This window comes from Bos mutus, chromosome 3, assembly GCF_027580195.1.
Source record: "Bos mutus isolate GX-2022 chromosome 3, NWIPB_WYAK_1.1, whole genome shotgun sequence".
In the NCBI taxonomy this organism is placed as follows: domain Eukaryota; kingdom Metazoa; phylum Chordata; class Mammalia; order Artiodactyla; family Bovidae; genus Bos; species Bos mutus.
Genome location: NC_091619.1, coordinates 111,100,229 through 111,115,285, shown reverse-complemented (window position 1 = coordinate 111,115,285; position 15,057 = coordinate 111,100,229). Strand labels below are relative to the sequence as shown.

The 15,057-nt window shown below is 46.3% G+C and overlaps 2 protein-coding genes and 1 pseudogene across 3 annotated transcripts in view; all 3 read right to left on the bottom strand.

Annotated features, from left to right (window-relative positions):
* The window catches only part of LOC102264665 (UDP-glucuronosyltransferase 1-6), a 151,828-nt gene that overhangs the window by 91,922 nt on the left and 44,849 nt on the right, over positions 1–15,057 (bottom strand). The gene's annotated exons all lie outside the window — the stretch shown is intronic.
* LOC138987285 (UDP-glucuronosyltransferase 1A3-like) lies at positions 525–2,007 on the bottom strand (annotated as a pseudogene).
* Positions 5,545–6,504, bottom strand: LOC102270291 (UDP-glucuronosyltransferase 1A3). The gene has a single exon (XM_005895021.2). It carries the CDS (start codon positions 6,502–6,504, stop codon positions 5,545–5,547), a length of 960 nt encoding a protein of 319 aa, XP_005895083.2.

Genomic DNA, 15,057 nt, shown 5'->3' with positions numbered 1-15,057 from the left:
CATGGACATGAGTTTGAGCAAACTCCGGGAGATAGTGAAGGACAAGGCAGCCTGCTGCAACAGTCCATGGGGCCACAAACAGTTGGACACAACTTGGCAACTGAACAACAACAACAATAATTCAGGGTTAATATAAGCAGACTCTGAAACTATGAGGAAAGCTGTAGCTTGCACCATAGAAATGCAGGGTTGGTGACTGGGCTGCGGTAGGCGTGGTGATGTGCTCGGTCCCTTCCTGTTCTCAGTTCTCAGCATCCCTGTCACCACCTTCACTGTGCTCTTGGCTCAGTTTGACCTCCTCTCCGCCCCCACCACTAACCCTTGAGGACCTCAGTTGCCCATGCTGAGCACCCATCTGACACGCCATTCAACTCTGTACATCCCCACATTACTCCAGACCCCAACTCCTGGTCAGAAACTTCTGGTCAGCATAGCTCCATCTCAAGAAACTTGGCTCAACTATTCCTCTCTCTGATCACAGAGCGCCCGACTTCCATCTCAGGTTTGTCTCCCTTCCACTCTATTTATTCAACCTCTCTGAAATTCTGCTGCCTTTTGGGGTTGAAGTCTCCAGTGATCACCCCCAATACCTTTCAAGACAAAACCACAATGAAGTATCAGGACAATAAATGTAATTTGCCAATTCTTCCTCCTCCAGTTGAACACCCTCAAGCAAAAAAACCATGATGGATGGATTCACAGCTCAAGTTCTTGGCTCCTACTTGATTGAGAAAACTGTATGAACATTACAACAGATGCTGTTGAAAGGACAATCATGGTCAAACCACCCCATTCCTTGTCAAACCTAACATGGACCTTCACCCCTGCCTGTCATTTGTCTCAAATTCCATCACAAACCTACACTACACTCCTGGAGCACTTTAATAATGTCTCAACAAAGACTGTTCAAAGGAGAATGCAAGGTAGAAATCTTTAGAAAGATCAGTAGCTAAGTAAGCACGTGGAAGTAGGCTGTTCTTTTTAAATATGTTCCACTTGGGAATTCCTGTTGGTCTAGTGATTGGAACCATCCATTTCACTGCAAGGGCCTTAGTTTGCAGTGTGGTGAAAAGTTTTAAAAAATTTTTAATTAAAAGAATGTGCTCCACTAGGAACACTGATTGAACAAAAGCAGCAATACATACCTGAGATAAAGGTTTCTTGTTGGCACAGTTGATGCCCCAATGAACACCATGTTGGGCATGATCGGCCGCGGGTAGTCCATCACAAAGTCTCCTCTGAACAGCCACACGGATCCAGAGGCAAGAATCTCCACCAGCGACACATCTCTCTGAAGAAGCTCAGAGGCCATACGTTCATAAGGAGTGAAGGTAACCTGGCAAATGTACTTCAGGCCAGAGGGTAGAGCATGTTCTTGACCCTTTGGAAGAATGTCATGTGGTCTGGATTCATTGTTAATAACCGAGGAACATAAGAGAAAGGGTTTGGGCATGCTGTGCCCTCAACATCTAAGTCACAGGAACTTGAGCATAAGAAAAACACAGAAGGAATGGACAGGTACTTAGCCAGCACTGCTCCACAGGGGTGAACAGGGTCCGTTAAAACCACATCAAAGGAACTGGCATTCAGGTGCCTGATTAGATCCTTGTTATACAATAGCCCTCACAAGACCTTTCAAAGAGTAAAGACACATTTTTCAAAGATGCCATAGTTTTCAAAACATTGTTAAAAAATGTACTCTTTCAAAAAAGCATATGTACATGAGTCTTCATGAGGGAAATCAAATTTGTCCTGTGTGTAGGGAATATCGTAGGTTTTCATGGTGAAAAAGTCCTCTGCCTTGATGTGCATATTCACCTCCGGAGCAACGACCACTGCCTGGTGACCCCTGGCGTGGAGCTCCCACACAGCCTCCCGCATGCTGAGCCAGTGGCTGCCCTCCATGGGGACCACCAGCACCTTCCCAGCCTCGGCCCATCGCCTGGTGCACAGACAGAGCAGGAGTCCAGCCAGCACCTGCCGCCGAAGCTGCAGTCCCAGGGCCATCTCTGCACAAACCAGAAGGTGCTCCGTCGCTGGTGGGGCTGTGCCACCTATATTTATTCCCATATATTTATCTTATCATCAAGTCACTTAAGCAAAATGGCATGTCATTGGAAGGCAGCGTGCCCTCTGAACATTAATCATTACAGAATAACTCCATGCCTGTGTTTCATCACCTCTGATTTCACCCAGGGAACGGTTACCCGCTCCCCTTATCTTGGAAAAACTCTTCTGACCTGCTGCTCCCTCTAGGGAACATTCTAGTTCACTCTCTTGTTTTTCATCCAAGACCCAAAGCAAGGCTGTGCCTGTCCATTCCCTTGGTCACCTCCTACCTCTCTGCTAACCCTGTTCTCTGGAGCTGGACTGAACGCTGAGGAGTCACCTCTGCCCCAGTCCCCACCAGAACCTCTGCTGCATGTGACCTTATCTGAGAAAGCTTCAAACTCTTTCCCCCCATCATCAGTGAACACAGAGCACATCCAGGGAAACATATAACATTCCAAGAACAGCCTTCTCTCAGCAGGGAGGGCATGGTGGCTCTCTGGTTTGTTCCTGTTCCACACTGCACACCTCTTGCACTCCCCAGAGAGAGTCTGTCCGAACAGCTGCCCAAAATGGAAACATCTGGAAGGATCCTTGAGGACAGTTGCAGAAGGGCTGCTTGAGAATTCTTTATCTGCCTCATGGAGTAGAACTTCCTGTTACCTAAACCATCAGTGAGCAAGGCAGCTCTTTGTAATGACAGTGGGGTTCGGAGGACGCCAGGCTCCAGGGCCTGCTGCACTTTGGACAGGAGAGACCGGCCCCATGCCTCCGTGCAGGCTCTGTGTAGGGACTGAAGTGTGCATTATTCTGGATCTTTATTACATCTTATAGTTTATGTTCAGGGCTTCCCAGATGGTGCAGTGGTAAAGAATTCTCCTACAAATGCAGGAGACACAGGAGACATGGACTCTATCCCCAGGTTGGGTTCGGAAGGTCCCTTGGAGTAGGAAATGGTAACTCACTCCGTTTTCTTGCCTGGTATAGCTCACAGACAGAGGAGCCTACACAAAACTATACAAGAAAAGTCTTAATCATCAGATAACCACAAAGGTGTGGTCACTCACCGAGAGCAAAACATCTTGCACTGTGAAGTCAAGCAGGTCTTTGGAAGAATCACTACAAACAAAGCTATTGGAGGTGATGGAATTCCAGCTGAGCGATTGCAAATCCTAAAATTGATGCTGCTAAAGTGCTGCACTCATTACACCAGTAAATTTGGAAAACTCAGCAAGGGCCACAGGACTGGAAAAGCTCAGTTTACACTCCAACCTCAAAGAAAGACAATGCCAAAGAATGTTCAAACTACTGCACAATCATGCTCATTTCACATGTTAGCAAGGCAATACTCAAAATCCTCAACAATATGTGAATTGAAAACTTCCAGATGTACAAGCTGGATTTAGAAAAGGCAGAGGAACCAGAGATCAATTACCAACATCCACTTCATCATAGAAAAAGCAAGGGAATTCCTGAAAAAAATCTACTTCTGCTTCATGACTACTTGAAAGGCTTTGATTCTGTGGATCACAACCATGCGGAAAATTCTTAAAGAGATGGGAGTACCAGACCACATTACCTGCCTTCTGAGAAACTTGTATGTGGGTCCAGAAGCAACAGTTAGAACTGAACATGGAACAGCTAACTAGTTCAAAATTGGGAAATGATCATGTCAAAGCTGTATATTGTCATCCTTCTTATTTAATTTATATATAGAGTACATCATGCGAAATGCCACACAGCTTGAATCACAAGCTGGAATCAAGATTGCCAGGGGAAATATCGACAACCTCAGATATGCAGATGATACCACACTCATGGCAGACAATGAAGAAGATGAAAGAGTCTCTTGATAAGAGTGAAAGAGGAGAGTGAAAAAGCTGGCTTAAAACTCAGCATTCAAAAATTAAGATCATGGCAAATAGATGGGGGGAAAGTGGAAACACTGACGGATTTTATTTTCTTGGGCTCCAAAATCACTGTGGATGGTGACTATAGCCACAAAATCAAAAGACGCTTGCTCCTTGGAGGAAAAGCTATGACAAAACTAGACTGTGTATTAAAAAGCAGAGACATTACTTTGCCAACAAAAGTTGATACAGTCAAACCTATGGTTTTTCCAGCAGTCATATATGGATGTGAATGTTGGACCATAAAGAAGCCTGAGCACTGAAGAGCTGATGCTTTCGAACTGTGGTGCTGGAGAAGACTGCATAGCCTCCCCTGGACAGCAAGGAAATCAAACCCGTCAATCCTAAGAGAAATCAATCCTGAATATTCCCTGGAAAGACTGCTGCTAAAACTGAAGCTCCAGTGCTTTGGCCACTTGATGAGAAGAACTGACTCATTGAAAAAGATCTGCTGCTGGGAAAGACTTAGGGAAGAAGGAGAAGGGGAATACAGAGGATGAGATGGTTGAATGGCATCACTGACTTCATGGACATGAGTTTGAGCAAACTCCGGGAGATAGTGAAGGACAAGGCAGCCTGCTGCTACAGTCCAAGGGGCCACAGACAGTTGGACACAACTTGGCAACTGAACAACAACAACAATAATTCAGGGTTAATATAAGCAGACTCTGACACTATGAGGAAAGCCGTAGCTCACACCATAGAAATGCAGGGTTGGTGACTGGGCTGCGGTAGGCATGGTGATGTGCTCGGTCCCTTCCTGTTCTCAGTTCTCAGCATCCCTGTCACCACCTTCACTGTGCTCTTGGCTCAGTTTGACCTCCTCTCCGGCCCCCACCACTAGCCCTTGAGGACCTCAGTGGCCCATGCTGAGCACCCATCTGACACGCCATTCAACTCTGTGCATCCCCCCACTTTACTCCAGACCCCAACTCCTGGTCAGAAAACTTCTGGTCAGCATAGCTCCATCTCAAGAAACTTGGCTCAACTATTCCTCTCTCTGATCACAGAGAGCCCGACTTCCATCTCAGTTTTGTCTCCCTTCCACTCTATTTATTCAGCCTCTCTGAAACTTCTGCTGCCTTTTGGGGTTGAAGTCTCCAGTGACCACCCCTAATACCTTTCCAAGACAAAACCACAATGAAGTATCAGGACATTAAATGCAATTTGCCAGTTCTTTCCTCCTCCAGTTGAACACCCTCAAGCAAAAAACCCATGATGGATGGATTCACAGCTCAAGTTCTTGGCTCCTACTTGATTGAGAAAACTGTATGACCACTACAACAGATGCTGTTGGAAAGGGCAATCATGGTCAAATCACCCCATTCCTTGTCAAACCTAATACGTACCTTCACCCCTGCCTGTCATTTGTCTCAAAGTCCATCACAAACCTACACTACACTCCTGGAGCACTTTAATTATGGATGTCGCCAAAGAGTGTGTGAAGGAGAATGAGAGGTAGAAATCTTTAGGAAGATCAGTAGCTAAGTAAGCACGTGGAAGTAGGCTGTTCTTTTTAAATATGTTCCACTTGGGAATTCCCTGTTGGTCTAGTGATTGGAACCATCCATTTCACTGCAAGGGCCTAGTTTGCAGTGTGGTGAAAAGTTTTTAAAATCTCTTTAACTAAAAGAATGTGCTCCACTGGGAACACTGATTGAACAAAAGCAGCAGTATACACCTGAGATAAAGGTTTCTTGTTGGCACAGTTGATGCCCCCAATGAACACCATGTTGGGCGTGATCGGCCGCGGGTAGTCCATCACAAAGTCTCGTCTGAACAGCCACATGGATCCAGAGGCAAGAATCTCCACCAGCGACACCTCTCTCTGAAGAAGCTCAGAGGCCATACGTGCATAAGGAGTGAAGGTAACCAGGCAAATGTACTTCAGGGCCAGAGGGTAGAGCATGTTCTTGACCCTTTGGAAGAATGTCATGTGGTCTGGATTCCTTGTTAATAACCGAGGAACATAAGAGAAAGGGTTTGGGCATGCTGTGCCCTCAACATCTAAGTCACAGGGAATTTGCCGCAAGAAAAACACAGAAGGAATGGACAGGTACTTAGCCAGCACTGCTCCACAGGGGTGAACAGGGTCCGTTAAAACCACATCAAAGGAACTGGCATTCAGGTCTCTGATCAGGTCCTTGTTATACAATAGTGCCTCACAAGACCTTGCGAAGAGCAAAGTCACATTTTTCAAAGATGCCATAGTTTTCAGAAGCATTGTTAAAAAATGTGCTCTTTCAAAAAGCAGTTGTATATGAGTCTTACCAAGGAAATCAAACTCGTCCCGGGTGTATGGAACAGTGTAGGTTTTCGTGGTGAAAAAGTCCTCTGCCTTGATGTGCAGGTTCACCTCCAGAGCAACGACCACTGCCTGGTGACCCCTGGCGTGGAGCTCCCACACAGCCTCCCGCATGCTGAGCCAGTGGCTGCCCTCCATGGGGACCACCAGCACCTTCCCAGCCTCGGCCCATCGCCTGGCGCACAGACAGAGCAGGAGTCCAGCCAGCACCTGCTGCCGAAGCTGCAGTCCCAGGGCCATCTCCGCACAAACCAGAAGGTGCTCCGTCGCTGGTGGGGCTGTGCCACCTATATTTATTCCCTTTTCTTTATCTTATCATCAAGTCACTTAAGTAAAACAGCATGTCATTGGAAGGCAGCGTGCCCTCTGAACATTAATCATTACAGGTTAAGACTATGCCTATGTTTCATCACCTCTGATTTCACCCAGGGAAAGATTATGCCCCGTTACTTTGGAAAATCTCCTCTGACTCTGCTGCTCCCTCTGGGGAGCATTCTAGTTCACTCTCTTGTTCTTCATCCAAGACCCAAAGCAAGGCTGTGTCTGCCCTATTCCCTTGATCACCTCCTACCTCTCTACTAACCCTGTTCTCTGGGGCTGGACTGAACGCTGAGGAGTCACCTCTGCCCCAGTCCCCACCCGGAACCTCTGCTGAATGTGACCTTATCTGAGAACTCTTTAAACTTTTTCACCCCAATTCATAGGTGAACTCGGAGCTAATCCAGGGAAATGCATTACGTTGCTAGGGCTGCTTTCTCAGCAGGGAGGGGATGGTGGCTCTCTGGTTCGTTCCGGTTCCACACTCGACACCTCTTACGCTGCTCAGGAGAGAGTCTATTGGAGCAGCTGCCCCATATGGAAACATCTGGAAGGATCCTTGAGGACAACAGCAGAAGGGCTGCATGAGAATTCTTTATCACCTCATGGGATAGAACTTCCAGTTATCTAAATCATCAGTGGGCAAGGCAGCTCTTTGTAATGGCAGTGGGGCTCAGAGGGGGCCTGGGCCCAGACCTTGCTCACCCTGGCAGGAGGAAGCTGGCCCCGTGCTTCCATGTGGGTTCTCTGAATCCTCTTCTGATGCAGAAGGTACCAGTCCTCCACTACTCTGGCTAGGGACTGAAGTGAATTAATCTGTACTGTTATTATATCTTATAGTTTATGTTCAGATTTTTCTCCAAGGTCAGTTACAGACCAAATCCTGAAAAGGACAGATTCCTCAGAAGAGAGTAGCTCCAGAATTTGTGAGACCCTTCTGAGGTGGGGCCTGTGCAATGATTGTGTCTCAGACCCATGAGGTGATCCTACTACAGAGACTGATGGTCACATGTGCTCAACAGAATGTGACATCTCCACGTCTAATCTGCCCTGGGGAAGATGGGGTAGGACTTTCTGGGCTGCCCAGCTTTCTCACTGAGCACCCTCTTCTGCATCCATGGCTTCTGCCATAAGGACATCCTGCCATGATCCACATGTCTGGCCAGGCTGACGTTTTCCTTTGGGAGAAAGCTTTCCCTCATTCAGAATCCACGTTGATAACAGATTTCATCACGGGGCAAATGCACGCAGGCCAGTGTGCCTCCTGTATCACACAGGCTGCCACCGTGCTGGGGGCATTTCCTTTAACCATCCTTGGAGGCTGTGGTCCAAGATCCTGGATCTCCAACAGCAACATCTCAGCTCTTTTTCTGGATCCTCTTTCTGTCCCAGCTATATTCCTGCATGTTTTCCCCAAGGCTCACTTTCTGACCTCCATTCCCAGCTTAAATCCTATCATACCTGTCAAGCAGATTACAGGGCACTTGTCAGCAAAACCAGAGCCAAGCACCAACTCCGTGGGGAATAGAAAAGGTCATCACTATGCCAGTCGCCAGGAGTGGAAGTCCAAACACCCCTGCCCACTGCATCTTGGTATCTGAATCACCAGGAAGAGCACGGCCAAGCACTGGATGGAAGAACACTTTCCTTACACAGAGCACGAGGAGCCCCAACACTGGGCATTGGTACCCACAACCAGCCAGTCTCCCCTGATGGCCGACACAGAGCAATTTGCCTACGTGCATCCCTTTTATGCCCAGTAGAAAGACCCTGCCCCCTCCCTGAGGAGGACAGTGTAACAGCAGGGTTGGCCAAGTTCCATAACATGCGTGCACTTCAAAGACAGAAGAGCAGTCATTGAACCTGAAACAGGGAAATACACTCTCACACAGTGTGATAAGCCTAGCATAGGCTGGTTGGCTCCTATTGAGGAAGAGTTCCAAGCCCAAGGCCCACTCTTATGCTGCCAAGTGAAGGCCAAAACACTACATGCATGGGAGTTCCCTGGTGGTCCAGCAGCTAATAATCTGCCTTGTAATGCAAAGGACATGGGTTCAATCCCTGATTGAGAAACTAACATCCCACGTACCATGGGGCAACCAACTTTGTGTACCACAGCGAAGATCCTGCCTGCCACAACTGAGACCTGATACAGCCAAAAACAAATAAATAAATTTAATAAATATTTTATTACTTATTTATAAATAATTTAATAAAAATAATTTATAAATAAATAAAACTGCTTCCATGAGACTGCCTTTCCCAACACTAAGTTTTATGATTTTTTACATGAAGGCAAGCCACAGTTGGTGCTTTGATGGGCCCCACCTTCCCCTGCACAGAGGTACGAATAAGCAAGAAGCATTCTTGACAGTGAGAGAACTCTACACCATGGGACTTTCATGGAACTTGCAAGAGCAGGTCGCAGGGGACTGAAAATGGAGAGGGCTGTGTTCACCTCAAAGTGCCTGGAACAGGGTGACTTGGAACAACAAAAATGTACTGCCTCCCACTCTGGTATCAGAGTTGAAGGACATGCGCTCATCTTCTCCTGCGAGAACTCCAAAATTGCAACTCCCTGCTGAACAATCATCGACAGGAGAATGTTGGACCCCACAAAAAAAAAGGTACCCCACCTCCAAGGGCAAAGGAGAAGCCGCAATAAGATGTAGGAGGGGCAAAATCACATTTAGAATCAAACCCCATACCCACCAGAGACGCTCAGAGGACTCAAACAAAACCTCGTGTGCAACAGGATGCAGAGACCCCCAGAGACTGAGCCAGATCTGCCTTCGAGTGTTTGAGTGTCTCGTGCAGAGGCACGGGCCAGCAGTGGCCTGCCATGGGGACAGGCACTCTGGCTGCAGCAGACCTGGGTCACCCAGCATGTGGCATCAACCCTCTTGGAGGAAGTTGCCATTAGCTCCACCATAAAGCCACCGAGCAGACGACCCACAAGCTGCAGAACAATGATACCAAACAAAGTCTCGCACTGTTAAGAAAGCTCTAGGACCCACAACAGATTTCCCAACCTGGGATCTGGCAAAGGGATGAGGACCCCCAGGGAATTTGACTTTAGAGGCCAGTGGGAGACTGAGCCAGACTTGCCTACGAGTGTCCAGGAATGTCCGGTGCAGGCCTGGGAGGACAGTTTGGCCTCAGGCCAAACAAGAGTGAGGGAATACAGCCCCACCCTTCAACAGAAATTGATTAAAGATTTACTGAGCTTAGCCCCGCCCATCGGAACAAGACCCAGTTTCCCCCATCAGTCTCTCCCATCAAGAAACTTCCATAAGTCTTATCCTTATTCATCAGAGGGCAGACAGAATGAAAACCACAATCACAGAAAACTAACCAAACTGATCACATGGACCACAGCCTGTCTAACTCAATGAAACTGTGAGCCATGCCGTCTAGGGCCACCCAAGATGAACAGGTCATGGTGGAGAGGTCGGACAGAATGTGGTCCACTGGAGAAGGGAATGACAAACCACTTCAGTATTCTTGCCTTCAGAACCCCATGAACAGTATGAAAAGGCAAAAAGATAGGACACTGAAAGATGAACTCCCCAGGTTGGTAGGTGCCCAATATGCTACTGGAGAAGAGTGGAGAAATAACTCCAGAAAAATGAAGAAACGGAGCCAAAGCGAAAACAATACCCAGTTGTGGATGTGACTGGTGATAGAAGCAAGATCCAATGCTGTAAAGAGCAATATTGCATAGGAACCTGGAATGTTAAGTCCAGGAATCAAGGTAAATTGAAAGTGGTCAAACAGGAGATGGCAAGACTGAACATCAACACTTCAGGAATCAGCGAACTCAAATGGACTGGAATGGGTGAAATTAATTCAGATGACCATTATATCTACTATTGTTGGCAAGTATCCCTTAGAAGAAATGGAGTAGCCCTCATAGTCAACAAAAGAGTCTGAAATGCAGTACTTAGGTGAAATCTCAAAAACAACAGAATTATCTCTGTTCATTTCCAAGGCAAACTATTCAATATCACAGTAATTCAAGTCTATGCCCTGACCAGTAATGCTGAAGAAGCTGAAGTTGAATGGTTCTATGATGACCTACAACACCTTCTATAACTAATACCAAAAAAGATGTCCTTTTCATTATAGGGGACTGGAATGCAGAAGTAAGAAGTCAAAAGATACCTGGAGAAACAGGCAAGTTTGGCTGTGGAGTACAGAATGAAGCAGGGAAAAGGCTAACAGAGTTTTGCCAAGAGAATGCACTGGTCATAGCAAACACCCTCTTCCAACAACATAAGAGAAGACTCTACACATGGACATCACTAGGTGGCCAACACCAAAATCAGATTGATTACACTCTTTGCAGCCAAAAGTGGAGAAGCTCTATACAGTCAGCAAAAACAAGATCAGGATCTGACTGTGTCTCAGATCATGAACTCCTTTGCCAAATTCAGACTGAAATTGAAGAAAGTAGGGAAAACCACTAGAGTATTCAGGTATGACTTAAATCAAATCCCTTATGATCATACAGTGGAAGTGACAAATAGATTCAAGGGATTAGATCTGATAGACAGAGTGCCTGAAGAACTATGGACAGAGGTTCATGACATTGTGCAGGAGGCAGTGATCAAAACCATCCCCAAGAAAAAGTAATGCAAAAAGGCAAAATGGTTGTCCGAAGAGGCCTTACAAGTTAAATTGAGAAAAGAAAAGAAGCAGAAGGCAAAGGTGAAAAGGAAAGATATACCCATGTGAATGCAGAGTTCCAAAGAACAGCAAGGAGAGATAAGAAAGCCTTCCTCAGTGATGAATGCAAAGAAACAGAGGAAAACAATAGAATGGGAAAGACTAGAGATCTCTTCAAGAAAATTAGAGATACAAAGGGAACATTTCATGCAAAGATGGGCACAATAAAGGACAGAAATGGTATGGACCTAACAGAAGCAGAAGATATTAAGTAGAGGTGGCAACATACACAGAAGAACTATACAAAAAGGATCTTCATGACCCAGATAACAAGAATGGTGTGATCACTCACCCAGAGCCAGACAGTATGGAGTCCAAAGTCAAGTGGGCCTTAGGAAGCATCACTACAAACAAAGCTAGTGGAAGTTATGGAATTCCAGTTGAGCTATTTCAAATCCTAAAAGTTGATGCTGTGAAAGTGCTGCACTCAATATGCCAGCAAATTTGGAAAACTCAGCAGTGGCCACAAGACTGGAAAAGGTCAGTTTTCATTCCAATCCCTAAGAAAGGCAATGCCAAAGAATATTCAAACTACCACACAATTGCACTCATCTCACACACTAGCAAAGTAATGCTCAAAATTCTCGAAGCCAGGCTTTAACAATATGCCAACCGAAAACTTCCAGGTGTTCAAGTTAGATTTAGAAAAGACAGAGGAACCAGAGATAAAATTGCCAACACCTGTTGGATCATAGAAAAAACAAGAGAGTTCCAAAAACATCTACTTCTGCTTTATTGACTATGCCAAAGCCTTTGACTGTGTGGATCATAATAAACTGTGGGAAATTCTCAAAAAAATGGGAATACCAGACCTGACCTGCCTCCTGATAAATCTGTATGCAGGTCAAGAAGGAACTGTTAGAACTGGACATGGAACAATGGACTGGTTCCAAATAGGGAAAGGAGTATGTCAAGGCTGTATATTGTCACCCTGCTTATTTAACTTATATGCAGAGTACATCATGAGAAACATTGGGCTGGAAGAAGCACAAGCTGGAATCAAGATTTCCGGGAGAAATATGAATAGCCTCAGATTTGCAGACAACACCACCCTTACAGCAGAAACCGAAGAGGCACTAAAGAGTCTCTTGATGAAAGTGAAAGAGGAGAGTGAAAAAGTTGGCCTAAAACTCATCATTCAAAAAACTAAGATCATGGCATCCGGTCCCATCACTTCATGGCAAATAGATGGGGAAACAGTGGAAACAGTGACAGCCTTTATTTCTTGGGCTCCAAAATCACTGTAGATGGTGACTGCAGCCGTGAAATTTAAAGATGCTTGCTCCTTGGAAGAAAAGCCATGACCAACCTAGACAGCATATTAAAAAGCAGAGACATTAGTTTGCCGCCAAAGGTCCATCTAGTCAAAGCTATGTTTCTTCGAGTAGTCATGTACGGATGTGAGAGCTGGACAATAAAGAAAGCTGAGCGCCAAAGAATTGATGCTTTTGAACTGTGGTGTTGGAGAAGATTCTTGAGAGTCCCTTGGACATTAAGAAGATCCAACCAGTCCATCCTAAAGAAAACCAGTCCTGAATATTCATTGGAACGACTGATGCTGAAGTTGAAGCTCCAATACTTTGGCCACCTGATGTGAAGAACTGATTTATTGAAAAAGAACCTGATGCTGGGAAAGATTGAAGACAGGAGGAGAAGGGGATGGCAGAGGATGAGATGGTTGGATGGCATCACTGACTCAACGGACAGGAGTTTGAGCAAGCTCTGGGAGTTGGTGATGGACAGGGAAGCCTGGTGTGCTGCAGTTCTTGGGGTCAAAAAGAGTCGGACATGACTGAGCGACTGAAGGGCACAGTCCAAATCAAGGTGTCGCAGGGCCACCCTCCCTCCGAAGGCTCTGAAGGGGAACCTCTCCTCGCCTCTTCCGACTGTGGTGTCTGCCTGCAGCTTTGGTCCTCCGTGGCTTATAGATGCATCACTCTTTGCCCATCTTCCCCCGTGTGTCTTTACATTGTCTGCCTTCTGTGCATGTCTGTTGCTGTGACTGAGTCTCTTTTTATAAAGACAGCAGTTGCACTGAGGACTTTCCTGGTGGCTCAGAGGTAAAGAATCTGCCTGCCAATGCAGGAGACCTGGGTTCAATCCCTGAGTTGGGAAGATCCCCCTGGAGGAGGAAATGGCAACTCACTCCAGTATTCCTGCCTGGAGAATTCCATGGACAGAGGAGCCTGGCGAACTTCAGTCCGTGAGGTCAAAAATGAGTCAGACACAGCTTAGTGACTCAACAACAACAGCAAGTCATACCTCAGTTAACTTGACTACCTCTGTCAAGACACTGTATCCAAATACACTCACATTCAGAGGTGTTGAGTGTTAGGATCATCACATTTAAAAAAAAAATTATTATATATATATATTTTCGGCTATCCTGGACATATTTTTGGACTGTAGCACACCAGACTCCTCTATCCATGGGACTTCCCAGGCAACAATACCGGAGTGGGTTCCATTCCCTTCTCCAAGGGATCTTCCTGATCCAAGGATAAAAAAATTATTCATTTATTTATTTTTGGCTGTCCTGGGTCTTAGTTGCTACATGCAGGCTTTCTCTAGTTGTGGTGGGTGGGCGGGGCTTCCCCTTCACTGCAGCACGGGCGTCTCCTCGCGATGGCTTCTCTCGTCGTGGCGCAGGGGCTCTAGGCTCACAGGCTTCAGCTGTCGCAGCACATGGGCTCAGTAGTTGTGGTTCTGAGGCTCTAGAGCACAGGTTCACTCCACAGTATGCGGAATCTCCCCAGACCAGGGATCGAACCCTTGTCCCCTGCATTGGCAGGCAGACTCTTATCCACAGCGCCACCAGGGAAGTCCCATAACATATCTTTTTTGAGGTAGCCTCAATCCAACCTATAACCAAGCACCAGCTCTCCACGGGATGTGTGAGCCAGGCTGGGGCTGGAACTTCATCCAAAAGACTGGGGTAGCTACTGAAGTCGGTGTGGCCAAGTATGTGCTTTTTAAGAATCCCTTTTGCAGAGAAGTGGGGAATAATTCAGAGGGGTCAGCCTGGACCCTAGGGGTCCTCCTCAGAGGCTGTTTGTGTGAGGTGAAGGCCTGTATCCTAGTTGAAGTCATCTTGGGGACTGAGTCGATTGAGAGGCAGTACAGGAATTATTCCAGCAGGGGGCGGTCACAGCAAACGTTCAGTTCAGTTCAGGTCAGTCGCTTAATCGGCTCTGACTCTGCAACGCCAGGGCTCCCAGAGTTTACTCAAACTAATCATTGAATCGGTGATGCCATCCAGCCATCGCATCCTCTGTCATCTCCTTCTTCTGCTTTCAATCTTTCCCAGCAACAGGGTCTTTTTAAATGAGTCAGCTCTTCACATCAGGTGGCCAAAGTATTGAAGCTTCAACTTCACCATCAGTCCTTCCAGTGAACACCCAGGACTGATCTCCTTTAGGATGCACTGGTTGAATCTCCTTGCAGTCCAAAGGACTCTCAAGAATCTTCTCCAACACCACAATTCAAAAGCATCAATTCTTTGGCGCTCAACTTTATATATAGTCCAACTCTCCCATCCATACATGACTACTCAAAAAACTATAGCTTTGACTACACGGACCTTTTTTGGCAAAGTAATATCTCTGCTTTTTATTATGCTATCTAGGTTGGTCATAGCTTTTCTTCCAAGGAGTAAGCGTATTTTAATTTCATGGCTGCAGTCACCATGTGCAGTGATTTTGGAGCCCAGCAAAATAAAGCCTGTCACAGTTTCATCTGTTTGCCATG

What these genes read in the sequence shown, in the direction of transcription:
- LOC102270291 (XM_005895021.2), bottom strand. Translation starts at nt 6,504, where the DNA reads ATGGCCCTGGGACTGCAGCTTCGGCAGCAGGTGCTGGCTGGACTCCTG.